This window comes from Salmo salar, chromosome ssa07 (assembly GCF_905237065.1).
Source record: "Salmo salar chromosome ssa07, Ssal_v3.1, whole genome shotgun sequence".
Taxonomy (NCBI): Eukaryota; Metazoa; Chordata; class Actinopteri; order Salmoniformes; family Salmonidae; genus Salmo; species Salmo salar.
In genome coordinates this window covers 23,468,681-23,496,531 of record NC_059448.1, presented here as the reverse complement: position 1 = coordinate 23,496,531, position 27,851 = coordinate 23,468,681, and the positions used below count along the sequence as shown (strand labels likewise).

The following is a 27,851-nucleotide window of genomic DNA, read 5'->3' as shown; positions in this document are numbered from 1 at the left end:
GAGAGAGAGAGAGAGAGAGAGAGAGAGAGAGAGAGAGAGAGAGAGAGACAGACATCATTTGTACAAAGCAGGTCTCACCCTCTTCATCTCCATATTTTTGATCCACTTCAGGGCTTGGCCTTGTGGGTCCACCATCAGTGGCCATCTTGGGAAAAACAAAGAGAAGCAATCCTTTACATGATCAAGCTAGACAGTAGCCACAACACCCAAAATCTAGTATGTCTTCTTAGCCTCATCCGTGAGGTCTGTGAGACTGAGATAGGTGTAATGTTTGTTTGATTTAATTGAGCGGTTTTGTCTCGTTTAGACTACTGAAGTAATATTAGCAATATGAAACTAAGCACTAAGCAAAGACGGAGAGAACTGAATAACGATGCTAGTCTCTACTGGATGTGTGTGTGTGTTGTCGGACCGGTTGCCGCGGGTGACGATGACTCCGTTCTCGGTGGAGAAGGCATCGGAGGGCAGACCCTGGATGTTCCAGTCCCTTACGGCCGTGGGCTTGGACAGGAACACAGCGAAACTAAAACCTGGAGAACACGGCACCTCCAACTCACGCACCTGATGGAGAAGAGAGGGAGGCAGAGGCGAGAGAGAGAGTGAGAGGAAGAGAGAGGGGGGAGGGAGAGAGGGAGAGGAAGTGAGAGGGGGAGAGGGAGTGAGAGGAAGAGAGAGGGGGAGGGAGAGAGAGGGAGAGGAAGCGAGAGGGGGAGAGGGAGTGAGAGCGGGGGGAGAAAGAAAGAAACCGCAACAGAGAATGTGGTTAAATGTATGAGTGAGAGAGAGAGACATGAAGGTAACAGTGAATAATATATACACATACATACATTTCCACCTACTGGTGTAGTGTGACAGAGTGGAGGGAAATCCAGACAGTGACGTTGCCACTCACCTGTTTCATCCAGATTGAGACCAGCTGGTCTCTGTAGTTGGAGAGGAAAGGCCCCATGTACGAGAGGAAGGCTGCAGCCAGCAGACAGTCTCCTACCAGAAAACCCATGTTTTTCTCCAAACCCTGAGATACACACACACATCTCCAGGTCTCACTCGTGGATGTGACCATCAAAACAAAGAAAGATGAAAGAGAAAAGCTACCGGCCAACTTTAAAGATAAGAAATTATCCTTCTAATCTTCTGACCAAACGACTCTGAAAGTTGACTCAGACACACTATTGGGTTTGTGCAAGAGGTTGACCGATTAATCGGCACGGCTGATTAATTAGGGCCGATTTCAAGTTTTCATAACAATCGGTAATCGGCATTTTTGGACACCGATTGTGACTGATTAAATTGCACTCCACGAGGAGACTGCATGGCAGGCTGACTACCTGTTACACGAGTGCAGCAAGAAGCCAAGGTAAGTTGCTAGCTAGCATTTAACTTATCTTATAGAAAACAATCGATCTTAACATAATCACTAGTTAACTACACATGGTTGATGATATTACTAGGTTAACTAGCGTGTCCTGAGTTGCATATAATCGATGCGGTGCCTGTTAATTTATCATCGAATCACAGCCTACTTCGCCAAACGGGTGATGATTTAACAAGCGCATTCGCGAGAAATGCTGTCGTTGAAATGCTGTCGTTGCACCAATGTACCTAACCATAAACATCAATGCTTTTCATTAAAATCAATACAGAAATATATATTTTTAAACCTGCATATTTAGTTCATATTGCCTGCTAACATGAATTTCTTTTAACTAGGGAAACTGTTTCACTTCTCTTGAGAGTATATGCAGCAGTTTGGGCCGCCTGGCTCGTTGCGAACTGTGTGAAGACCATTTCTTCCTAACAAAGACCGTAATTAATTAGCCAGAATTGTACATAATTATGACATAACATTGAAGGTTGTGCAATGTAACAGCAATATTTAGACTTAGGGTTGCCACCCGTTCGATAAAATACGGAACGGTTCCGTATTTCACTGAAAGAATAAATGTTTTGTTTTCGAAATGATAGTTTCCGGATTCGACCATATTAATGACCGAAGGCTCGTATTTCTGTGTGCTATTATGTTATAATTAAGTCTATGATTTGATATTTGATAGAGCAGTCTGACTGAGCGGTGGTAGGCAGCAGCAGGCTCGTAAGCATTCATTCAAACAGCACTTTCCTGCATTTGCCAGCAGCTCTTCGCTGTGCTTCAAGCACTGAGCTGTTCATGACTTCAAGCCTATCAACTCCCGAGATTAGGCTGGTGTAACCGATGTGAAATGGCTAGCTAGTTAGCGGTGGTGCGCACTAATAGCGTTTCAAACGTCACTCGCTCTGAGACTTGGAGTAGTTGTTCCCCTTGCTCTGCAAGGGCCGCAGCTTTTGTGGAGCGATGGGTAACGATGCTTCGAGGGTGGCTGTTGTCGATGTGCTCCTGGTTCGAGCCCAGGTAGGAGCGAGGAGAGGGACGGAAGCTATACTGTTACACTGGCAATACTAAAGTGCCTATAAGAACATCCAATAGTCAAAGGTATATGAAATACAAATGGTATAGAGAGAAAATAGTCCTATAATTGCTATAATAACTACAACCTAAAACTTCTTAACTGGGAATATTGAAGACTCATGTTAAAAGGAACCACCAGCTTTCATATGTTCTCATGTTCTGAGCAAGGAACTTAAACGTTAGCTTTTTTACATGGCACATATTGCACTTTTACTTTCTTCTCCAACACTTTGTTTTTGCATTATTTAAACCAAATTGAACATGTTTCATTATTTATTTGAGGCCAAATTGATTTTATTGATGTATTATATTAAGTTAAAATAAAAGTGTTCATTCAGTATTGTTGTAATTGTCATGATTACATATAAATAAATAAAATGTAAAAAAATCATCTGATTAATCGGTATCGGCTTTTTTGACCATCCAATAATCGGTATCGGCGTTGGAAAATCATAACCGGTCGACCTCTAGAGTGAACTCTGTGTGATGAGTTGCGTGTGCGATAGTGTGTTTTAGCTGGCTGTGTGAGCTCAATAAGAGGGGGTTGTACCACAACAGTCTCCTCCCAGCGGATTCTCTCTCCAGCCAGTCCAGACACCAGTTTCCCGGCCCGGTCCAGTTTGATCTCCATGTCCTCTGACTTCCTCCTCAACTCCTCCTTCTGAGCCAGCTTCTCATCATACTGCCTCTTCAACAGGTCCAGCTTCTCCCCTACCTACACACACACACACACACACACACACACACACACAAAATACAGCACACAGATTCACACGCAACTAGATTCATTTTTACTATACTCACTTCCAAAAAGCACCTGAGTTCCAATGAGAAACACAAACACTCACACAGACTCATTGACAGTCCAGAGACGCTTCAGCTATAGTGAGTATTTCCCAGGCAGGCAGTTGTCCTCTGCTCTCCTCTCCACCCCTGTACAGTACCTCTCTGAGTTGGTGTGTGTGTGTGTGTGTGTGTGTGTGTGTGTGTGTGTGTGTGTGTGTGTGTGTGTGTGTGTGTGTGTGTGTGTGTGTGTGTGTGTGTGTGTGTGTGTGTGCATGTGTGTGTGCATGTGTGTGTGCATGTGTGTGTGTACCTCAATGAGTTTCGCCTGGGCCTCTGCCAGGGAAGCCTGTTTCTCTGCCAGCTGGGACATGGCACCGTTCAGCCTGGCTCTCTTAGGCTCCACCACCCTGAAGATACGACCATACACCTGGGAGAGAGAGAGAGAGAGAAAGAGACAGAGAGAGAGAGAGAGAGAGAGAAAGAGACACACAGAGAGAAAGAGACACACAGAGAGAAAGAGACACACAGAGAGAAAGAGACACACAGAGAGAAAGAGACACACAGAGAGAAAGAGACACACAGAGAGAGAAAGAGACACACAGAGAGAAAGAGACACACAGAGAGAGAAAGAGACACACACACAGAGAGAGAGAGAGAGAGAGAGAGAGAGACAGAGAGAGAGAGAGAGAGAGAGAAAGACAGACAGAGACAGTGAGAGAGAGAGAGACACAGAGAGAGAGACACACAGACAGTGAGAGAGACACAGAGAGAGAGAGACGCAGAGAGAGAGAGACACAGAGAGAGAGAGAGAGAGAGAAAGACAGACAGAGACAGTGAGAGAGAGAGACACAGAGAGAGAGAGACACAGACAGTGAGAGAGACACAGAGAGAGAGAGACGCAGAGAGAGAAAGACACAGACACAGAGAGAGAGAGACACAGAGAAACACAGAGAGAGAAAGACACAGACACAGAGAGAGAGACACAGAGAGAGAGAGAGAGAGAGACAGAGAGAGAGAGAGACACACACAGAGAGAGAGAGAGACACAGAGAGCGAGAGACACAGAGAGAGAGAGAGAGACACACACACACAGACAGCGAGAGACACAGAGAGAGAGAGACACAGAGAAACACAGAGAGAGACACAGACACAGAGAGAGACACAGAGAGAGACACAGAGAGAGAAAGAGAGAGAGAGACAGAGAGCGAGAGAGACACAGAGAGAGAGCGACACAGAGAGAGAGAGAGAGGGAGAGACAGAGAGAGCGAGAGAGAGAGAGAGAGAGAGAGAGAAAGTAACATCTGGTAGTTCACGGAATAGAAATGGTGGGTGTGTGTGTGTGTGTGTGTGTGTGTGTGTGTGTGTGTGTGTGTGTGTGTGTGAGAGTATACAGTATATATATACACTTTATTAGGTACACCCCGTTCACCAAAATGGTTTGCTCCTATAGACAGTGGCTGTGGCTTGCTATATGAAGCAGGCAGACAGGCATCGAGGCATTCAGTTACTGTTCGATTGAACGTTAGAATGGGCAAAACAAGTGACCTAAGCGACTTTTAGCGTGGTATGACCGTCGGTGCCAGGCACGCAAGATCCAGTATCTCAGAAACTGCTGGCCTCCTGGGCTTTTCACACACGACAGTGTCTAGGGTTTACCAAGAATGGTGTGACAAACAAAAAACATCCAGTCAGCGTCAGTCCTGTGGGCGAAAAACAGCTCGTAGATGAGAGGTCGAAGGAGAATGGCAAGAGTCATGCAAGCTAACAGGCGGGCAACAAACAGACAAATAACGGCACAGTACAACAGTGGTGTGCAGAACGACATCTCGGAACGCACAACTCGTTGATCCTTGTCACAGATGGACTATTGCAGCAGACGACCACACCGGGTTCCACTCCTATCAGCTAAAAACAAGAAGAAGTGGCTCCAGTGGGCACGTGATCACCAACACTGGACAGTTGAGGAGTGGAAAAACATTGCCTGGTCCGACGAATCCTGGTTCCTGTTGCGTCATGCTGACAGCAGAGTCAGGATCTGGCGTAAACAGCATGAGTCAATGACCCCATCCTGCCTGGTGTCAACCGTACAGGCTGGTGGCGGTGGTGTAACCATGTGGGGAATGTTTCCCTGGCACATGTTAGGTCCTTTGATACTAAATGAGCAAAGTTTCCATTCCTCAGAGAATTCAGGCTGTTCTGGAGGAAAAGAGGGGTCCGACCCGGTACTAGATGGGTGTACCTAATAAACTGGACACTGCGTGTATATGTATGTATACTGCTTACCTCCATGGCTCTGACCCACATACAGAGAGACTTGGCGGCCAGGGAGACCCGTCCTATGATCTCCGGATGAAAGTCTGGCTGGGTGCAGTACTGGCCGATCTTCTTCAGTACGCGGTCTGAGATGTTGTCCTTGTCAAAGTGGACCAGCTGCTTGATGAAGTTGCCCTCGCCTGCATGCCAGACACCAAGGGCAACCAGTCAATAACTTGTCTTTACCTCTCTCTCTCTCTCTCTCTCTCAATTCAATTCAAAGGTCTTTATTGGCATGGGAAACATATTTCTCTCTCTCTGTCTCCCCCCTCCCTCTCTCACCTTTCTGTATTTTCAATGCAAGGATTCAAAAGTTTCTTAATACAATATAGTATGTCGGAGGTTTTGTTCTAGCTCTTCCTCTTTGCGCCCACTACTGTAGCTAGTTACTGTATACACCACTGATGGTCAATCCTGGTCCTGCACATTTTTATTTTTGCACACTACACACATGATTCTAATCATCGAAGCCTGATGATGAGGTGATCATTTGAATCAGGTGTGTAGCGCTAAGGCAAAAACTAAAATGTACACCCCTTTGAGTCCCCAGATTGAGTAACACTGGTATACACTTTAAAGGGGTTGCCGTGAATTTGATAGTAATTTACAGACAGCTCAGTGGCAAGTAACATTCTGTCTTTCATATTGCAGTACACCCACTGTAATATAAATACGGTATTAAAGCAAGTACTGTGTAATGACACACAGTACAGTACTATAAAATGTACTGTATTATACTGTTATAGTGCTACCGTAATAGGAATCAATTAATGAATAAATGGATGAATGAAATACAGTATTTTACTGTAATTACAAGGGATTGGTCCAAGCAGTTTGGCTGCTTGGTAGTGTTTACACATTACAGCATTTTAATGAATATTTTGCGTTTTAGGCCTATACCACTTGCACTTATAGAGGCCTTATCAAAGGCTTCCAAACTGGCAGCGAAAACCGGGAGAAACAGACCAAAAGGACATGGCAAAATGCTCAACCATTTCATGTTTAAGACTTGCTGTCACTCCAATCTATCCCCTATAGATTTTAAATAGATGGGGCACTAGAACCACAGAGGAGTAAAATTGGTACAGCATTCTCACTCACGAGTGTACAGATAAAGCCTCTTACAAGACACGCCTCAAAATATGTTCATGAGACAGAAACAACAATGATGCATCCACTAGTGGTCAAACGTTTTTTTGGTGCTCCAAAGATACGGTACAGTACTGTATTCTGTGGGGCTGGAATTACAATTACCATTCGAAATACAGCAATTCTTTCCCCGCCCTAAACATTTTCCCACAATGCACTAAAGTTTCAGAGTATTTTACTGTTGATACTAACCAAAATGAACGTATAAATTACAGTTTTCCATTACTGTACTTTTCCTTATATTTTTGCTCCAAATCTACAAATCTCCCCCCCTCCCCTCCCCCCCTCTCACCCAGCTGTCTCTTGGCCCCTGCCCAGGTAGAATCGGGGTGGTAGGGAGACATAAAAAGAGATAGATAGAAAAAGAGATGGAGCGGTAGATAGCTCTCACCCAGCTGTCTCTTGGCCTCTGCCCAGGTGGGCTCATTGCCTCTGAGGATCATGACAGCCTGCATGACGGTCTCCACCAGGGTCGGGGGACGGCCGTATGACTTGATCTCTGTCATGTCCTTCTTATTCAGGGACTCCAACGCCTGGGGAGGAGAGGAGAAAGAGGAGGAGAGGACGGGGAAATAAGGTGAGTGGAGGGGAGAAGAGAAGAGAGGAGGAGAGGAGGGGAAACAAGGTGAGGGGAGAAGAGAAGAGAGGAGGAGAGGACAGGAGGGGAAACAAGGTGAGTGGAGGGGAGAAGAGAAGAGAGGAGGAGGGGAGCGGAGAGGAGAGAAGGGAAAGGAGAGGGTGGGAGGTAGCAGATCGTCAGTAAATATGGTAACACAATCACAGAAGGTGACCATATATATTACTGTACCAACTCTGCTGATTGTCCTGTTAACAAAAAAAAATAAATATGGTTTATACGTGTGAATGCATTTTCAAAAAGCCTTTGATTTGCTTCAATAGAGTGATCAGGGGACTGCAGAAAATACATTAGCGCAACACATCAGAAGACAACAGAAGTGCAATGCTATTTGGCTAGCAGCCACATAAGTAAATGATCTTAAAATGAAAAAGGGAGGCCTTTTAGAAAAACGATGCATTACCATCATAGAAAGAATTTGAGCAGCCAGCTCAATGTTTTACTTGAAGTTAATCTAGCATGGGCCACACCGAGAAGCACACAATTAGTCTGATGCCAAGCAGAAATTACAATAAAAAACATATTAGATCTGCATTTACAAAACGCAGCAAGATATTTGTTACGCGTTTTCAAGGATGAGAAACGCAGAATTCTGCGTTAAGGCGACCCCTGCTGCTATTGAGACCCAGCCATACACAGAGGCAGTATCACACATAAAAACAGATACAAACAGCTTACCTTCATGGCCTCCTCCAGAGCAGGCACGGCTTCATCCAGGTCTCTCTGGGCGTTCTCAGCCATGGCTCTACACTTGATCTCCTCTGCTCCGATCTTCTCACTGTGGGCACTCACAGTCTACACACACACACACACACATACACACACCACCAGATGTACAGTTGAAGTCGGAAGTTTACATACACCTTAGCCAAATACATTTAAACTCAGTTTTTCACAATTCCTGACATTTAATCCTAGTAAAAATTCCCTGTCTTGGTCAGTTAAGATCACTTTATTTTAAGAATGTGAAATGTCTGAATAATAGTAGAGAGAATGATTTCAGCTTTCATCACATTCCCAGTGGGTCAGAAGTTTACATACACTCAATTAGTATTTGGTAGCGTTGTCTTTAAATTGTTTAACTTGGGTCAAACATTTTGGGTAGCCTTCCACAACCTTCCCACAATAAGTTGGGTGAATTTTGGCCCATTCCTCCTGACAGAGTTGGTGTAACTGAGTCAGGTTTGTAAGCCTCCTTACTTGCACACGCTCTTTCAGTTTGTGATGGCCACACCAATACCTTGACTTTGTTGTCCTTAAGCCATTTTGCCACAACTTGGAAGTATGCTTGGGGTCATTGTCCATTTGGAAGACCCATTTGCAACCAAGCTTTAACTTCCTGACTGATGTCTTGAGATGTTGCTTTAATATATCCACATAATTTTCCATCCTCATGATGCCATCTATTTTGTGAAGTGCATCAGTCCCTCCTGCAACAAAGCACCCCCACAACATGAAGCTGCCACCCCCGTGCTTGACAGTTGGGTTGGTGTTCTTGCAAGCCTCCCCCTTTTTCCTCCAAACATAACGATGGTCATTATGGCCAAAATGTTATATTTTTGTTTCATCAGACCAAAGGACATTTCTCCAAAAAGTACGATCTTTGTCTCCATGTGCAGTTGCAAAATGTAGTCTGGCTTTTTTATGGCGGTTTTGGAGCAGTGGCTTCTTCCTTGCTGAGCGGCCTTTCAGGTGATGACGGTATAGGACTTGTTTTACTGTGGATATGGATACTTTTGTACCTGTTTCCTCCAGCATCTTCATAAGGTCTTTTGCTGTTGTTCTGGGATTGATTTGCACTTTTCGCACCAAAGTACATTAATCTCTAGGAGACAGAACGCGTCTCCTTCCTGAGCGATATGACGGCTGCATGGTTCCATGGTGTTTATACTTGCATAGTATTGTTTGTACAGATGAACGTGGTACCTTCAGATGTTTGGAAATTGCTCCCAAGGATGAACCAGATTTGTGGAGGTTTACCATTTTTTTTCTGAGGTCTTGGCTGATTTCTTTTGATTTTCCCATGATGTCAAGCAAAGAGGTACTGAGTTTGAAGGTAGGCCTTGAAATACATCCACAGGTACACCTTTAATTGACTCAAAATAAAGCCATGGTATAATTTTCTGGAATTTTACAAGCTGTTTAAAGGCACAGTCAACTTCTGACCCACTGGAATTGTAATACAGTGAATTATAAGTGAAACAATCTGTCTGTAAACAATTGTTGGAAAAATGACTTGTGTCATGCACAAAGTAGATGTCCTAACCGACTTGCCAAAACTAAAGTTTGTTAACAAGAAATTTGTGGGGTGGTTGAAAAACAAGTTTTAATGACTCCAACCTAAGTGAATGTAAACCTCTGACTTCAACTGTATGTACCTTCTGCTGTTCATCGGCCTCTCTCTTCTGCTGGACGATGATGACCAGGTACTCTTCACACTGCTTCTGGAAGTCAGCCACCTTCTTCTTGGCCTCTTCCAGCTCCACAGACATGGCCTCCACCTTGCTGCGTGTGTCGTCTATCTTAAACAGGCCGTTCCTCAGCTTGGACACCTGCTCCCCTAGCTCACTGCGCTTCTCAGCCAGCAGCCTGGGGATACACAGGGAGAGGGAGTTAGAATGAGAGAAGTGAGAGAAAGATCAAGTGAGAGAAAGAAATAAAGAAAGGGAGAGAGTGAGACAAGAATACAGAGTCAGGGAGTTGGATAGAGTAAAACAGACAGACAGACAGATACAGAGAGGCAGGCAGACAGATACAGAGACAGACAGACAGTAAGATACAGAGACAGACAGACAGACAGACAGACAGACAGACAGACAGACAGACAGACAGACAGACAGACAGACAGACAGACAGACAGACAGACAGACAGACAGACAGACAGACAGACAGATCGTACTACACCGGCTCCGACGCTCGTCGGATGTGGCAGGGCTTGCAAACTATTACAGACTACAAAGGAAGCACAGCCGAGAGCTGCCCAGTGACACGAGCCTACCAGACGAGCTAAATAACTTCTATGCTCGCTCGAGGCAAGTAACACTGAAAAATGCATGAGAGCCTCAGCTGTTCCGGACGACTGTGTGATCACACTCTCCGCAGCCGATGTGAGTAAGACCTTTAAACAGGTCAACATTCACAAGGCCGCAGGGCCAGACGGATAACCAGGACGTGTACTCCGAGCATGACCAACTGGCAAGTGTCTTCACTGACATTTTCAACCTCTCCCTTTTTGAGTCTGTAATACCAACATGTTTCAAGCAGACAACCACAGTCCCTGTGCCCAAGAACACTAAAGTAACCTGCCTAAATGACTACCGCCCCGTAGCACTCACGTCTGTAGCCATGAAACGCTTTGAAAGGCTGGTCATGGCTCACATCAACACCATTATCCCAGAAACCCTAGACCCACTCCAATTTGCATACCGCCCCTACAGATCCACAGATGATGCAATCTCTATTGCACTCCACACTGCCCTTTCACACCTGGACAAAAGGAACACCTATGTGGGAATGCTATTCATTGACTACAGCTCAGCGTTCAAAACCATAGTGCCCACAAAGCTCATCACTAAACTAAGTACCCTGGGGCTAAACACCTCCATCTGCAACTGGATCCTGGACTTCCTGACGGGCCACCCCCAGGTGGTAAGGGTAGATAACAACACATCCGCCACGCTGATCCTCAACACGGGGGCCCCTGAGAGGTGCGTGCTCAGTCCCCTCCTGTACTCCCTGTTCACTCATGACTGCACGGCCACCCACGACTCCAACACCATCATTAAGTTTGCCGATGACACAACAGTGGTAGGCCTGATCACCGACAACAATGAGACAGCCTATAGAGAGTAGGTCAGAGGCCTGCCCGTGTGGTGCCAGGACAACAACCTCTCCTTCAACGTTGATTGTGGACTACAGGAAAAGGGGGACTGAGCATGCCCCCATTCTCATCGACGGGGCTGTAGTGGAGCAGGTTGAGAGCTTCATGGTCCAAACACACCAAGACAGCCGTGAAGAGGGCACGACAAAACCTATTCCCCCTCAGGAGACTGAAAAGATTTGGCATGGGTCCTCATATCCTCAAAGGTTCTACAGCTGCACCATCGAGAGCATCCTGACAGGTTGCATCACTGCCTGGTATGGCAACTGATCGGCCTCCGACTGCAAGGCACTACAGAGGGTAGTGCATACGGCCCAGTACATCACTGGGGCCAAGCTTCCTGCTATCCAGGATGTCTATACCAGGCGGTGTCAGAGGAAGGCCCTAAAAATTGTAAAAGACACCAGCCACTCTAGTCATAGAATCTTCTCTCTGCTACCGGACACCAAGCGGTACCGAGCGCCAAGTCCAGGTCCAAGAGGCTTCTAAACAGCTTCTACCCCCAAGCCATAAAAATCTTGAACATCTAATCAAATGGCTACCCAGACTATTTGCATTGCCCCCCCCCCCTTCTACGCTGCTGCTATTCTCCGTTATTATCTATGCATAGTCACTTTAATACATATTACGTCAATTACCTCGACACCGGTGCCCCCGCACATTGACTCTGTACCGGTACCCCCTGTATATAGCCCCGCTATTGTTATTTTACTGCTGCTCTTTAAATATTTGTTATTCTTATCTCATACTTTTTTTTTGTTGGTATTTTTCTTAAAATTGCATTGTTGGCTAAGGGCTTGTAAGTAAGCATTTCACTGTAAGGTGTAATACCTGTTGTATTCGGCGCATGTGACAAATACAATTTGATTTGATAAAGAGACAGAAAGAAAGAAAGACAGACAGACAGACAGACAGAGAGATAGACAGATACAGAAAGACAGGCCGATAAATACAGAAAGACAGAGAGACACAATGTGAAAGATATACTGCATCAAAGAGTGGGAGACAGCAGACCTGGTAGACAGGGAGATGACTGACAGATTGAGAGAAGTCAAAGAACACTTTGAGCTGGCAATGGGGATGGTAGTTAGTTACTTTTTGTATCCAGACACCAGCTCCAGGTAGTTGGTAGGAGTGACATAGTTGTGTCTCTTCAGCTCCAGCTTCATCCTCTGGGAGAACTGGGCCACAGACTGGTGCATGGTCACAAAGATACTGGCCACTTTGGTCTGGATCTACAGGAACACATCCACCCAAAGATATAATGTTGTTACAACATTACTACAACGTTATACAACATTACTGGGCCACAGACTGGTGCATGGTCACAAAAATACTGGACACCTTTGTCTAGATCTACAATAAATCCCCAACATGCCATTACAACGTTATTAAAACTTGATTACAAGAGAATATAACACTATTGAACATTATACAACATTACAAGAGCCAAGAGTTTCTCCTGATCGGGTCATGTGGCCAGGAAAATACTTCTGGCCGTAAACAATCCTACGACATTCCTACAACATTATATACCATTGTGGAAACAGAGAACAGAGCAAAGCAGTGTTGTGTAGGAGTGTGAAGGTCGAAGGTGACGTGTACGTGGTGGGTACAGCATAGTAGATGAGACTATAATAAAACAAACTTTAACCCTGAGGTTTTCACTACCCAGCTGCTCTTCATAAATGCCTTTTAAAAGACTGGCTAGTAGGTACACAGGAAGGATGAGAGGGTGAATCACTCCATCACACAGCAGGCTAACCTTCTAACCAAGTTCAGTTAGATAGAAGTGTATGTGTGTTATCTGTGTGTGTGTGTGTGTGTGTGTGTGTGCGTGTGTGCCTGCATGTGTGTGCGTGTGTGCATATGCATGTGTGTGTGTGTGTCTCACCCCCTCCACGGTGCCCAGGGCCAGTCCGTCCAGGTATCTCTCAGCCACCTCCAACAGGGCATCTCTGGGCCACTCTGAGAACCAGTCGATGGTGGCACAGTTCACCAGGGCTGGGTACTGACGGATATAGTTCCTTGAAGAACACACACAAGTTAATCAGATCCAAAGATTCCCATTGATTTCAATAAACGTTTCAATCTGTTGGGGTGTGTGCTCTGAGTCTAGTTGTGTCTAAATGGGTGCGCTGGTGGGTGCTAAACACCGGTGTGGAGGTGAATGTCGTGAATGATGAAAATCACTTTGAGCTCTTGGAGAAACGCAACTTAAATCCACTCAACTTAACAGCTGCCAAGACCCAACCTCCATTGTCTGAGCCACTAGGTTTTGCTGGCTAATTGCTGTCATGCCATCACACAGCCAGTGTGACTGTGTTGACCTGGTAAGATCCTCTCTCACTCCCAGCCACAAATACTGGTCAGAGGTGGAGGAATGGAGGAACGGAGGGATGGAGGAATGGAGGGATGGAGGAATGGCGGAATGGAGGGCAGCCCTGGAGCCAACAGCCAAAGCATGGTGATTAGCTCTGGGTAATGGGCCTTGCCAGCCCAATTAGTGGTATTATGTGTGAACACTGCCCTGTCTCGCTAATGAGAGAGAGACAGACTGGTGTGTGTGTGTGTGTGAGTGACCCAGCCGTCATGTCTGCTATCCATCCTGTCATTTCTAATCACAGCAAGCCTCAGGTCTAAAACGCTGTGTCATCCTAAACACAATTCCTAATTTGCAAGACAAGGGATGGCGGGACGCACATTAGCTATTAACTAGCTGACAAGTGTTCATGTTTGGCTGTCTATGTTCTAATACTGAGAATCAGCTGTGCTGGAGTGTGGGGTTTACACACTCAGACAGAGAGAGCATGAGAAGGAAACAGATAATGAGAGAACAGTGGCAATGCTTTGGAAGATACCTCTACTAGTCGCCCATTAGCACAGATGATGCCGCAGGAAAAGCTTTCATCTCTGTCTCAAACCCCTATTGTTGAATGTGTTCAGTGCTTTGTACATTACTAATCGCTTTGCTTGGCGAGGTATATAGCAGGCACTGTACATTCTTTAACTTCAAAAACTGTCCTGAGTGCAGGCTTACCTGAAGGGGTCTCCCACAGGGCTCATGCAGAGCACGATGTGCAGGTTGTTCCTCACTCTCTCTATCAGGTAGTTGAACATGGAGTCTGGAGTCTCAATGATGTTGTCTTTCCTGGCCCAGTCCGACAGAGCACTGGACACCTGGACGAGGAGGTCAGGGTCAAAGGTTAATACACAACGAGACAAAACAACATGAGAACAAACATAGAAAACACAAACTAGCCTACCACACACATGCTGGATAGCCCTACTACACTTTTATCTATATTTCTTTGTGGTGACTTTTCTATAAGAGATGTACTTATATAGAGAGATAATATACAGTCGGTATCGTGGTGAAATGGAAGAGGAAACACTATGTAACTATTGCGACCTCGAAGAAATACAGAATGAAATTAATTTGATCTTCTATTGCCCTTCCTACCATGATATATGCTTGCTCTTATTCCAGAAAGCACACCAGATATACCCTGGTAGTATGTGGCTGAGCGATGAGGAGAAACTGAAGTGGTATTTTGTCCATTGTGTATTTCCGTTTGTGGAATATTTAGATAAAGCCTGGAATAAAAGAAAAAGGGCTACCTATAATTCGATTATACAAATATTTAGCTAGTAAGTGGTAAATGGCACATGTGTATATAGATTGTGTATAGGCTTGTCTCTCACATGAATCTTCTCTTTGTGCCAGACTGGGTTCAAATGCCTTCTGTATTTATTTATCTGTAAGTTATTTTTATTACATTTTTTATTTAACCTTTATTTAACTAGGCAAGTCAGTTAAGAACAAATTATTATATTATGTATGTATGTTTGTATGTGTATATATGCAGTGTATATATATATGTATGTATATATTTGTACTGCTCTAGGGATGTAATTATTGTTTGGATAACCTTATTTACTATAATGTATTGATTTTTATCTTACATTTTTTCTCTCTTTATGCGATGCGCACTGCAGCGAACACCGGAAGAAGAATTAACACTGAATTACCACAGTAAATTATTGTAATGTTTGTTTATGTGTCAATTAATCCCATAAGGGATGGGTTGCCAAACGGCGATTTGACACAACAACAAAAAATCCTTCATTCATTCATACAGTATATATTATATACACTGAACAAAAATATAAATGCAACATGTAAAGTGTTGGTCCCATGTTTCATGAGCTGAAATAAAAGATCCCAGACATTTTCCATACTCACAAAAAGCTTTTTTCTCTGAAATTTTGTGCACAAATTGGTTTACATCCCTGTTAGGGAGCATTTCTGGTTTGCCAAGATAATCCATTCACCTGACAGGTGTGGCATATCAAGAAGCTGATTAAACAGCATGATAATTACACAGGTGCACCTTGTGCTGGGGACAATAAAAGGCCACTCTAAAATGTGCAGTTTTGTCACACAACACAATGCCACAGATGTCCCAAGTTTTTAGGGAGCGTGCAATTGGCATGCCTACTGCAGGAATGTCCACCATAGCTTTTGCCAGAGAATTGAATGTTACTTTCTCTACCATAAGCCCCCTCCAACATTGTTTTAGAGAATTTGGCAGTACGTCCAACCGGCCTCACAACTGTAGACCACTTTGCAACCATGCCAGCCCAGGACCTCCACATCAGCTTCTTTACCTGCGGGATCGTCTGAGACCAGCCACCCGGACAGCTGATGAAACTGTGGGTTTGCGTAACCAAAGTATTTCTGCACCAACTGTCAGAAACTGTCTCAGTGAAGCTCATCTGCGTGCTTGTCGTCCTCACCAGGGTCTTCACCTGACTACAGTCCGACTTCAACGGCCAAATGCTCACCTTCGATGGCCACTGGCACGCTGGAGAAGTGTGCTCTTCACAGATGAATCCTGGTTTCAACTGTACCGGGCAGATGGCATACAGCGTGTATGGTGTTGTGTGGTTGAGCAGTTTGCCCCATGGTGGCGGTGGGGTTATGGTATGGGCAGGCATAAGCTACGGACAATGAACACAATTGCATTTTATCGACGGGGAATTTGAATGCACAGAGATACCGTGACGAGATCCTGAGGCCCATTGTCATGTCGTTCATCTGCCGCCATCACCTCATGTTTCAGCATGATAATGCACGGCCCCATGTCGCAAGGATCTGTACACAATTCCTGGAAGCTGAAAATGTCCTAGTTCTTCCATGGCCTGCATACTCACCAGACATGTCACCCATTGAGCATGTTTGGGATGCTCTGGATCGCCGTGTACAACAGTGTGTTTCAGTGTCAAGAACTGCAACGCTACTGGGTTTTTCCCGCTGAACAGTTTCCCACGTGTATCAAGAATGGTCCACCACCCAAAGGACATTCAGCCAACTTGACACAAGTGTGGGAAGCATCGGAGTCAACATGGGCCAACATCCCTGTGGAACGCTTTCGACACCTTGTAGAGTCCATGCCCCAACAAACTGAGGCTGTTCTGAGGGCAAAAGTGGGAGGGGGGGGGGGTGCAGCAACTCAATATTAGGAAGGTGTTCTTAATGTTTTGTACACTCAGTGCACTAGCACCTGTGTAAAGTCCCTCTTTGAAAATAACAGATGCAAACGTTGCATTGTATTAAACCCTGTTCAGTAATCGTACCTCTTCAAACTCGTCCTGTTTGTAGAGGTTGGGCACCTCTCCAGAGCTGAGGATGTTGTTGATGTCCTCGAGGAAAGACTGGTCTACTATCTGGGTGTCGTTGAACAGGAACACTGTGGGCTTGTTGTCCACACCCGTCAGACGATACAACTTCTTTATGTCTGGGAGGAGACATGCATGGGAGGAGAAGACTCAAGGATGTGTGTGTGTGTGTGTGTCTGTGTGTGTGTGTTGCCGGGTTGTGATCACGACAAAAGTATTTTGGTTAAGGTTGTAGGCCTAGAATCTGACTCAACAAAGTAGGACATTCCTGAACAATCAAAATAACTGCACCAGTTGAAAAGCAACTAAAATATAAACTAACAACAAACAAACTGAGGAAAATGCCATCTAAATAAAGTGTTTTGTTCAACTAGAGCAGAACGTAAGGCTATCAGTCTGACTCAATTCATATTAAACGCTCAGGGAGCGAGCAGCCCTGAGCAGCGTGCTGTAATTCAGTGTAATTATGTTCTAAACCAGAGGTATTCAACAGGGGGTCCGCAGATGTACTGCAGGGGGTCTGCGAAAAAAATTAAATAATAAGAATGTTGCTAGCAACAACAGAATAAATAACTTCTATTAATTTTAAAATGTTGATTTGATATCCTTTCCATTATCATTCACCTGATGATAAGACAAGACATGAATTTATTTGGGGGGGGGGGCTAACATATGATGGGGGTCCCTGGGTTGCCGGTTTTCCTGGGAGGGGGTCCCTGGACAAGAAAAGGTTGAAGACCCCTGTTGTAAATAAATGCCTTGCTGTTGGCAGATCAACCAAATTTGACAAATTTCTCTTGCAGAACAAACAGGTCCAAATATATAATGTCTCATACCTCTGTAGTGCAGTTGACTAGAAAGTCTCCCCCTCATTGGTTCCATTGTGCTAGGCAAGCTCAATCAAGCACAGATGAAGTATTCAAAAGGTACTTCAACCCATGTGCTGGTAGTAGGTAATAGATAATGGTCTCTTACCCTCTCTGAACTCCTGCTTGCGGTACTGCTTGGTGACTTCCACCTGGAAGACCAGGTACTCACAGATGGAGGCGGCCATCTTGGAAAGGCTCTGTCTGCCTGAGCCCCCAATGCCCACCAGCAGCATGTTCCCTCTGGGCTGGCTGATCACACGCACCACACGGGTTACTGAGGGAACACACACACACACACACATTGTTTGTATGCTCAGCAAAGCTAGACAAAAACACCCATTCCTAACCTGACTCATTGGTAAGATATTTGTATTTATTTATTTATTTATTTATTTATTTCACCTTTATTTAAACCAGGTAGGCAAGTTGAGAACAAGTTCTCATTTACAATTGCGACCTGGCCAAGATAAAGCAAAGCAGTTTGACACATACAACAACACAGAGTTACACATGGAGTAAAACAAACATACAGTCAATAATATAGTAGAAAAATAAGTCTATATACAAAGTGAGCAAATGAGGTGAGATAAGGGAGGTAAAGGCAAAAAAGGCCATGGTGGCGAAGTAAATATAATATAGCAAGTAAAACACTGGAATGGTAGATTTGTAGTGGAAGAAAGTGCAAAGTAGAAATAGAAATAATGGGGTGCAAAGGAGCAAAATAAATAAATAAATACACTAGGGGAAGTGGTAGTTGTTTGGGCTAAATTATAGATGGGCTATGTACAGGTGCAGTGATCTGTGAGCTGCTCTGACAGCTGGTGCTTAAAGCTAGTGAGGGAGATAAGTGTTTCCAGTTTTAGAGATTTTTGTAGTTCGTTCTTGTCATTGGCAGCAGAGAACTGGAAGGAGAGGCGGCCGAAGGAGGAATTGGCTTTGGGGGTGACCAGAGAGATATACCTGCTGGAGCGCGTGCTACAGGTGGGTGCTGCTATGGTGACCAGCGAGCTGAGATAAGGGGGAACTTTACCTAGCAGGGTCTTGTAGATGACCTGGAGCCAGTGGGATTGGCGACGAGTATGAAGCGAGGGCCAGCCAACGAGAGCGTACAGGTCGCAGTGGTGGATAGTATATGGGGCTTTGGTGACAAAATGGATGGCACTGTGATAGACTGCATCCAATTTGTTGAGTAGGGTATTGGAGGCTATTTTGTAAATGACATCGCCGAAGTCAAGGATCGGTAGGATGGTCAGTTTTACGAGGGTATGTTTGGCAGCATGAGTGAAAGATGTTGCGAAATAGGAAGCCAATTCTAGATTTAACTTTGGATTGGAGATGATGGATGTGAGTCTGGAAGGAGAATTTACAGTCTAACCAGACACCTAGGTATTTGTAGTTGTCCACATATTCTAAGTCAGAACCATCCAGAGTAGTGATGCTGGACGGGTGGGCAGGTGCAGGCAGCGATCGGTTGAAGAGCATGCATTTAGTTTTACTTGTATTTAAGAGCAGTTGAAGGCCATGGAAGGAGAGTTGTATGGCATTGAAGCTCGTCTTGAGGGTAGTTAACACAGTGTCCAAAGAAGGGCCAGAAGTATACAGAATGGTGTCGTCTGCGTAGAGGTGGATCAGAGACTCACCAGCAGGAAGAGCGACATCATTGATGTATACAGAGAAAAGAGTCGGCCCAAGAATTGAACCCTGTGGCACCCCCATAGAGACTGCCAGAGGCCCGGACAACAGGCCCTCCGATTTGACACACTGAACTCTATCAGAGAAGTAGTTGGTGAACCAGGCGAGGCAATCATTTGAGAAACCAAGGCTGTTGAGTCTGCCGATGAGGATGTGGTGATTGACAGAGTCGAAAGCCTTGGCCAGGTCAATGAATACGGCTGCACAGTATTGTTTCTTATCGATGGCGGTTAAGATATCGTTTAGGACCTTGAGCCTGGCTGAGGTGCACCCATGACCAGCTCTGAAACCAGATTGCATAGCGGAGAAGGTGCGGTGGGATTCGAAATGGTCGGTAATCTGTTTGTTGACTTGGCTTTCGAAGACTTTAGAGAGGCAGGGTAGGATAGATATAGGTCTGTAGCAGTTTGGGTCAAGAGTGTCCCCCCCTTTGAAGAGGGGGATGACCGCGGCAGCTTTCCAATCTTTGGGAATCTCAGACGACACGAAAGAGAGGTTAAACAGGCTAGTAATAGGGGTTGCATCAATTTCGGCAGATGATTTTAGAAAGAAGGGGTCCAGATTGTCTAGCCCGGCTGATTTGTAGGGGTCCAGATTTTGCAGCTCTTTCAGAACATCAGCTGACTGGATTTGGGTGAAGGAGAAATGGAGGAGGCTTGGGCGAGTTGCTGTGGGGGGTGCAGTGCTGTTGACCGGGGTAGGGGTAGCCAGGTGGAAAGCATGGCCAGCCGTAGAAAAATGCTTATTGAAATTCTCAATTATAGTGGATTTATCGGTGGTGACAGAGTTTCCTATCCTCAGTGCAGTGGGCAGCTGGGAGGAGGTGGTCTTATTCTCCAAGGACTTTACAGTGTCCCAGAACCTTTTTGAGTTTGTGTTGCAGGAAGCAAATATGAAAATGAAGATATTTTCTTGATGGAAAGTAAGAGCCAAAGTAAAGAAAAGGTAAGACCAAACCCCAGGGATGTGTGCTAACGGGATGTACTGACTGTATTTTGTATGGCTGTGATATTTGAAGTTTTAGAGTGAAATGCAGTATTCATATGTACTATACTGACTATCATTATCATCATAGACGATCGATCAGTCCTACTACTCACTGTGTTCTATGGCGTCTCTGAACAGCACCAGGGACATGGGTACCACTCCAGGGGTCAGGTTGTAGTCCTCCAGCTGAGACTCCATGAAACCCTTCAACATCTTGAAGTCCACTAGATCCTCATACACACGAGGCTCCTTCAGGAAGTCCCCTGAGAGAGAGAGAGAGAGAGAGAGAGACACACACGCACGCAAACACACACACATAGTTATATTGACATACAAGACGTCTGTAAACAGCTCTCGGGAGACAGAGCTGTTGTAATCAATCAACCAACCAACCGGTCTACTAATTACAAACCACTCATCAATCTATACCTAAATCGATCCTTCATTCAGTCCGCTTGTCAATGTACACACACATCCATTCATCAGTCAGACTAGTTAAAGAACGATCCATCCCATCCTCCCAGTCCCATGTGTGTGTGTGTGTGTGTGTGTGTGTGTGTGTGTGAGATACCGCGAGTGAGCGTTTGTTAGTACCGAATATGGGTGGTTGTTTGTTGGGGCAGATGCTGTGGTAGGTGAGTTCAAACAGAGAGCCTAGTTTCTCAGCCAGCAGCCCTACGAAGGCCTCTGTGTCACTCTGGTCCACCAGACGGTCTGAGAACACCCTGGGGATGGGGAGAGATGAGACCAGAGGAGTCAGGGACACTGTCCCATCAGTGCTGCATGTCACCCATGTAGACAGAATGTACACAGTATATACTGTAGTGGTAGAGACTATTGTCTCCTTGGGAACAATGAATGTTTCTCTTATCCTATGTCTTAGTATAATATATTTAAGCTGGCCCGAGGGGGTGTGGTATACGGCCAATATATCGCGGCTAAGGGATGTTCTTAAGCACGACGCAACGTGGAGTGCCTGGATACAGCCCTTAGCTGTGGTATATTTGGCCATGTACCACAAACCTCCGAGGTGCCTTATTGCTATTATAAACTGGTTACTAATGTAATTAGAGCAGTAAAAATAAATGTTTTGTCATTCCCGTGGTATACCACGGCTGTCAGCCAATCAGCATTCAGGGCTGGAACCAGCCAGTTTATAACGAGGGATAGAGAGCAGTATACCTGAAGCACTCGTGTATCCAGAGTCTGGTGATGCTCTGCTTGGTGTCGTGGAAGTCTCTGTGAGCTCGCAGTAACCCCTGAAACACCTAGAGAAGGAGGAGACGAGAGCTTATTGACGCACAGAAACACATGTCCACTGTTAATCTATACCTAAACCCCAGACACTGAACACCAGGATTAAGAGAGATTGAGTGAAAGTCGACACATACAGTATGACTTGCGCGTGTGTGTGTATGTATGTCTGTGTGTATGTCATGGCGTGTGTGTGTAGCCCCTACCCTGGAGATGTCTCTGAGGTTGAAGAGGTAGTGTATCTTGGCGGGCGTGGGCAGGAAGCGGGCGACGGTAGAGTAGTAGAGCTCCAAGGTGGCCTGGGTCAGGACAGAACCTATAGGCTTCACCTCCTCCTCAAACTCCTGCAGCTTCTGGTTGATCATAGTACCATAGATACGCTTGATCTGAGACTCCTGGAGAGAGAGAGGAGAGGGGAGGTGAGGGAGGGATGAAAGAGGAGAGAGGGGCAGGAGGAGAGGAAGGGAGAGCACAAGAGCTTCTGAGTGATCATAGTGACGTAGCTGTGCTTGATCTGAGACTCCTGGAGAGGGGGAGAGAAAGAGGAGAGGGAGTGAGGAAAGAAAGAAACCCAGAAAGAAGTGAAAGAGGAGTAAACGTACACGTGACAGAGTTGAGAGAGAGAAAAAGTGTGAAAATTGATAAGAGAGGCAGGGGTGAGGATAGAGGAAGAGGATGGAGAGAGCAGGGGGAAAGAGGATGGAGAGAGCGGGGAAGACAGGGAGGAAGAGGATGGAGAGAGCAGGGAGAGGATAGACAAAGGAGATGGAGAGAGCAGGGGAGAGGATAGAGGAAGGAGATGGAGAGAGCAGGGTAGAGGATAGAGGAAGGAGATGGAGAAAGCAGGGTAGAGGATAGAGGAAGAGGATGAGAGAGCAGGGGAGAGGATAGAGGAAGCAGATGGAGAGAGCAAGGGGAGAGGGGGAGGATGCAACAGAGATGAGAGAGTGAGAGAAAGGAGTGAAGGAGGACCGTGTCAGAGGAGAGTGGGTTCGAGAGGAGAAAGAGGGAGAAAGAGGGAGAAAGTGAGAACAGATAAGATGGAGGCAGAACTCAGCGCAGAAGAAGAGTGATAATTGAAAAGAAAGATGAGGAGAGAAGAGAGGTAAGGTGGGAGGTGGGAGGGGAAGGAGTGATCAAAAAAGAGACGTCAGAGAGAGCGAAAAGGGAGAAGCCAACAGAAAAATGAAAGGAAAAGGAGACATCACATCCATCATGCTTTTCCTGTCTTCTAAATGAGGGTGCAGTGGCACATTTTCCTTGTTGTCATTATCATCATCACCATCAGGATAATCAGGGGAATTCTGCTGAGATGAAGAGAGAGAGATGGAGAAAGAGAGACAGGGTGGGGTGAGAGAGAGAGAGAGAGAGAGAGAGAGAGAGAGAGAGAGAGAGAGAGAGAGAGAGAGAGAGAGAGAGAGAGAGAGAGAGAGAGAAAGAGAGGGTGGGGTGAGAGAGAGAGAGAGGGTGGGGTGGGGTGAGAGAGTGAGAGATAGGGAGAGAGAGCGAGAGACAGGGAAAGGATGATGAAGGAGGATGACGTGTCAGAGAAAGAACAGACTCATTATCAGGAAACATGGCTCTGCAGTGATACTGACTGACCTGAAACACACAGAGAAGAGAGAGAGGAGAGAAGAGGAGAAGGAGATGAGGAGGACAGGGAGGACAGGAGGAGAAAATGAAGAGTAAAGCAGGGGAGGGGAAGAGGAGAAAAAGAGGTGGTGAGGAATGTAGGTGATGAAGAAGGAGGGAGGTCACTAGCAGAGAAGAGGTAGAGAAAGAGGAGGGGGAGGATTGCAGAGGAGGAGAAAGCAGCATTGAGCAGAAGCTGAATAAATGTGTGTGGTTATGTGGTTATGTGTGTGTGACTGACAGTAGGGAAGGTCATGTTGATGAGGTTGAAGCGGCTCTGCAGGCGGCCTGAGATGTGAGTCCTCCCCCCACCAGGTGGACCCATAGACGCCAGCAGGAACATGTCCTGTACACACACACACACACACACACACACACACACACACACACACACACACACACACACACACACACACACACACACACACACACACACACACACACACACACACACACACACACACACACACACACACAATGGTTAAAACAGCACATTCAGCACAAACACATTCACACAGGCATAGAATGCATGAACATGTGCAGCATACACATAAACCGAAAGATGAATTCAACACACACACACAATCGTCCTAAAACAAAATACCTACAAATAAATACCTAAGGAGAGGGAACTAAGGAACTTAGTAATAATGAGTCACCCCCCCGACACACGGTGTCTGGTACCCCCACCCCTCTCATCTCACCTTGACACACTTGAGGGTCTGTTTCTGCCGGTCGTACCAGAAGCCGTAGTCGATCCAGAGGCGGAGCAGCTCCAGCGGCGGCTGGGAGCCAAAGTCGTCGTTGGCCGGCATGTTCAGGTCATCCAGGAAGGCCAGCATGCGCTTTCCGCCCACAGGTACATACACACCTTTAGTCCTCTTCTCCACACGACTCTCAATGATGGCCTGTACGTTGTTGGACGTGGTCTGGACAGGTGGAGACAGAGGGGAGAGAGGGGGACTGGTTAGATGGGGAGACAGAGGGGGACTGTGTGTGTGAGAGAGAGAGAGAGAGAGAGAGAGAGAGGGGGGGGGGTCAAAAAGATAGAGTAGGGGTCAGAGAGAGAGAGAGAGAGGGGCCGGTTGGGTGTGTGTGAGAGAGAGAGAGAGATAGAGAGAGAGAGAAAGAGAGAGAGAGAGATAGATAGAGAGGGGCCAGTCGGGTGTGAGAGAGAGAGAGAGAGAGAGAGAGAGGGGGGGGTCAGAAAGATAGAGTAGGGGTCAGAGAGAGAGAAAGGGGCCGGTTGGGTGTGTGTAGAGAGAGAGAGAGAGAGAGAGAGAGAGAGAGAGATAGAGAGAGTGGGTGGGTGGGTGGGTGGGTGGGTGGGTGGGTGGGGGGGATAAAGAGTAAAAGGGATAAGGTAGTTACAGGAAGAGAGGTATTAGCCAGAGTAAAAGAGGTATACATTAGTGAAAAGGGGACAGCAGAAGACTGACCGAGTCAGAGAGGGGTTGACAGAGTGAACAGTAGATGGATGGACCGACGGACAGAGAGTTGATGGTCTCTCTCTCCAACTTTACCTCCAGTCCCCCCCCCTCTAAGTTATCCAGGTGATGTTAATGATGATGGTTGGATGTGATGGATAATGATAATGGTGGTGCTGCTTTTATGAGGACTTCCATCACACAACCTCCTGTAATGTAATGAGTGTTCAGGTGTGTGTGTGTTTGTGTGTGTGTGCGCGCATCAGGGTTGGCGGGTCGTGGGCAGTGCGGCCTGACGTACGTGACTCAGCTAATTTTGGCGCCTTGTGAGTGAGAGCCGTGTACTCTGAAATAGTAGGAACCTGAGCTGAAGGCTATTCAACCCGGTGTAGTAAACCAACACACACACACACACACACACACACACACACGCACGCACGCACTCACTTTAATCATAGTTTATTACCCCCTACTCTGCCTCTGGAAGCTGTGGCGGCTGGTCCAAAGTATTTTTAGCTGGAGATTATGGCTTTACAATATCTAAGCCTGACATGAACAGTCTCATGTAGGATCTACAGTGCAATCTTAATAATAGACAAAGAACGTGTTGTTTGGCATAAATAGTGTAACATGTCCCGTTATATAGAACTTAGCGTGACAAGACTGTTGCTGGAGGAAGCTGAGAGGTTGGTGGAAGGTTAGTGTGAGGTGGAAGGTTGTGCTGGCTACAGGTAGGTTGGTGGGAGGTTACATGAAGGTTGGCAGGGCGGTTACTGTGAAGTTACTGATATGTCACAACTAGGTTGTTTGGGGATTGATGAAAGGTTCCAGGAAGGTTGTTAGAGGTTGTCGGTCCTGTCTCACCTGTGAGGACATGTTGACAGTGAGGACCGCCCACTTGGAGGAGTCCAGTCCCTGCAGAACACTCTGTGCCACCGAGGTCTTCCCCGTGCCCACCGGACCCGTCATCAACACCGGGTACTGCCCTGTCACCAGAGCCCGCACCAGGAAGTTATAACGCACCGTGTCCACCGTGGGCACCATGATCTTATAGAACGGAGCACTGGGGGAGGGAGAGAGGGAAGGGGGGAGGGAGGGATGGGGGAGAGGGAGGGAGAGAGAGGGAAGGGGGAGGGAGGGATGGGGGAGAGGGAGGGATGGATGGAAGGATGAGGGAGAGATGGATGGAAGGGGGAGGGAGGGAGAGAGAGGGAAGGATGGGATGGAAAGAGATGAACGGGGAGAAAAGATATGTGAGGTTGGGTAAGGTGACAAGATGGATGGATGATATTGAGAGAAGAGATAGAGAGGATAGATAAACAACAGAATGAAATCAAACACACCACTTTACAATACCACAGTCAGACCAGGGCACACACCTCCCACCCCAACACACACACACATACACACCTCCCACCCCAACACACACACACACACACCTCCCACCCCAACACACACACACACATACACACCTCCCACCCCAACACACACACACACACATACACACCTCCCACCCCAACACACACACACACACACATACACACCTCCACCCCAACACACACACACACACATACACACCTCCCACCCCAACAACACACACACACACACACACACACACACACACACACACACACACACACACACACACACACACACACACAGTCCAGTGATACAGTGTGTAGAGGTGAGGGCCATGGCAGTGTGCGTGTGTGGTGGTGCCGCTCTCAGGTACACAGGGCCACACACAGACACATACACACACACACAGACAGGGACACGCACACGGACAGACACACATACTCACTTGGCGGCGTAGCGCCAGCCCTTGAGCAGCTTGTCCTCAAAGGAGGCCCAGGTCTTGTTCTTAGTGTCTACATAGTACTCATAGATGGTGTCCTGGAAGGGACAAATGGAAAAACAAGACATCAGTGACACAGTTCAACGTCTGTGCATAAATACAGCCAATATACTGCATGGTAATATAAACCTAGAAAGGGATTTCAAAAATGTGTTTGATATATGTGCATAAAATACTGTACTACAAAAACATAAATGATTGAGAGAAATATGTTAGAAAGATATGTTAATAAAATGAAGATTATTTTTCATTGTGACAGTGTAACGGTACTGTGTGTGTGTGTGTGTGTGTGTGTGTGTGTGTGTGTGTGTGTGTGTGTGTGTGTGTGTGTGAGCACTCGTGCATGTGTGTGTCTTCATGCCCCCACCTTATTGGGGAAGGTACCCTCCATCTCTCTGAGGAAGTTGTCGATCGTCTTACGACCGCCCTCGTCGACCGAGGCACAGATGGACCAGATGAGACTGAAGATGAACCACAACTCAACCATACGACCGTAGTGGTCAGAGTCAGAGGGGTTCACCTGGGTGGAGAGACAGGGAAGGAGAGAGACACAGGGAAGGAGAGAGAGACAGGGAGGGGAATAGACAGAGAGAGAGAGACAGGGAGGGAGAGAGAGAGAGACAGGGAGGGGAATAGACAGAGAAAGAGAGAGAGTCTTTATTGAACCAGCAAGGAATACAATGTTGGTTTGTTTGGTTGACCCAACTCCTGGTTTGAAGGTGTTGGGTCACTCACGTAGTTGTGTTGTTTTCTTTAAAAACTGCTGGGTTATTGATGCTGGGTGCTGGGTTATTGATGCTGGGTGCTATGTCATTGATGCTGGGTGCTGGGTTATTGATGCTGGGTGCTGGGTTATTGATGCTGGGTTATTGAGATATGACCTAGTGGCAGTGCTTGACTTGGGCAGGAGCTCTCCGGAGCTGAGTACAGGCACCTCAAATGTTCTACTGCTTGAGCTCCTCTTATAGAATATTAGCTCAAAAGTACTGTGGAGCTCCTGCAGCTAAATATACTGCTCAAAAAAATAAAGGGAACACTTAAACAACACAATGTAACTCCAAGTCAATCACACTTCTGTGAAATCAAACTGTCCAGTTAAGACGCAACACTGATTGACAATAAATTTCACATGCTGTTGTGAAAATGGAATAGACAACAGGTGGAAATTATAGGCAATAAGCAAGACACCCCCAATAAAGGAGTGGTTCTGCAGGGGGTGACCACAGACCACTTCTCAGTT

General features: G+C 46.2%; 1 protein-coding gene across 1 annotated transcript in view; it reads right to left on the bottom strand.

Annotated features, from left to right (window-relative positions):
* The window catches only part of dnah2 (dynein, axonemal, heavy chain 2), a 208,258-nt gene that overhangs the window by 36,202 nt on the left and 144,205 nt on the right, over positions 1 to 27,851 (bottom strand). The window contains 23 exon segments of the mRNA XM_014206991.2: positions 79 to 145; positions 413 to 561; positions 893 to 1,015; positions 2,997 to 3,161; positions 3,543 to 3,659; positions 5,515 to 5,684; positions 7,085 to 7,226; positions 8,009 to 8,125; positions 9,709 to 9,919; positions 12,306 to 12,445; positions 13,105 to 13,237; positions 14,251 to 14,390; positions 16,851 to 17,011; positions 17,868 to 18,035; positions 20,554 to 20,703; positions 21,035 to 21,165; positions 21,623 to 21,708; positions 21,901 to 22,089; positions 23,568 to 23,672; positions 24,031 to 24,255; positions 25,618 to 25,816; positions 26,558 to 26,649; positions 26,979 to 27,131. Coding sequence (XP_014062466.2) covers positions 79 to 145; positions 413 to 561; positions 893 to 1,015; positions 2,997 to 3,161; positions 3,543 to 3,659; positions 5,515 to 5,684; positions 7,085 to 7,226; positions 8,009 to 8,125; positions 9,709 to 9,919; positions 12,306 to 12,445; positions 13,105 to 13,237; positions 14,251 to 14,390; positions 16,851 to 17,011; positions 17,868 to 18,035; positions 20,554 to 20,703; positions 21,035 to 21,165; positions 21,623 to 21,708; positions 21,901 to 22,089; positions 23,568 to 23,672; positions 24,031 to 24,255; positions 25,618 to 25,816; positions 26,558 to 26,649; positions 26,979 to 27,131 — 3,333 coding nt within the window.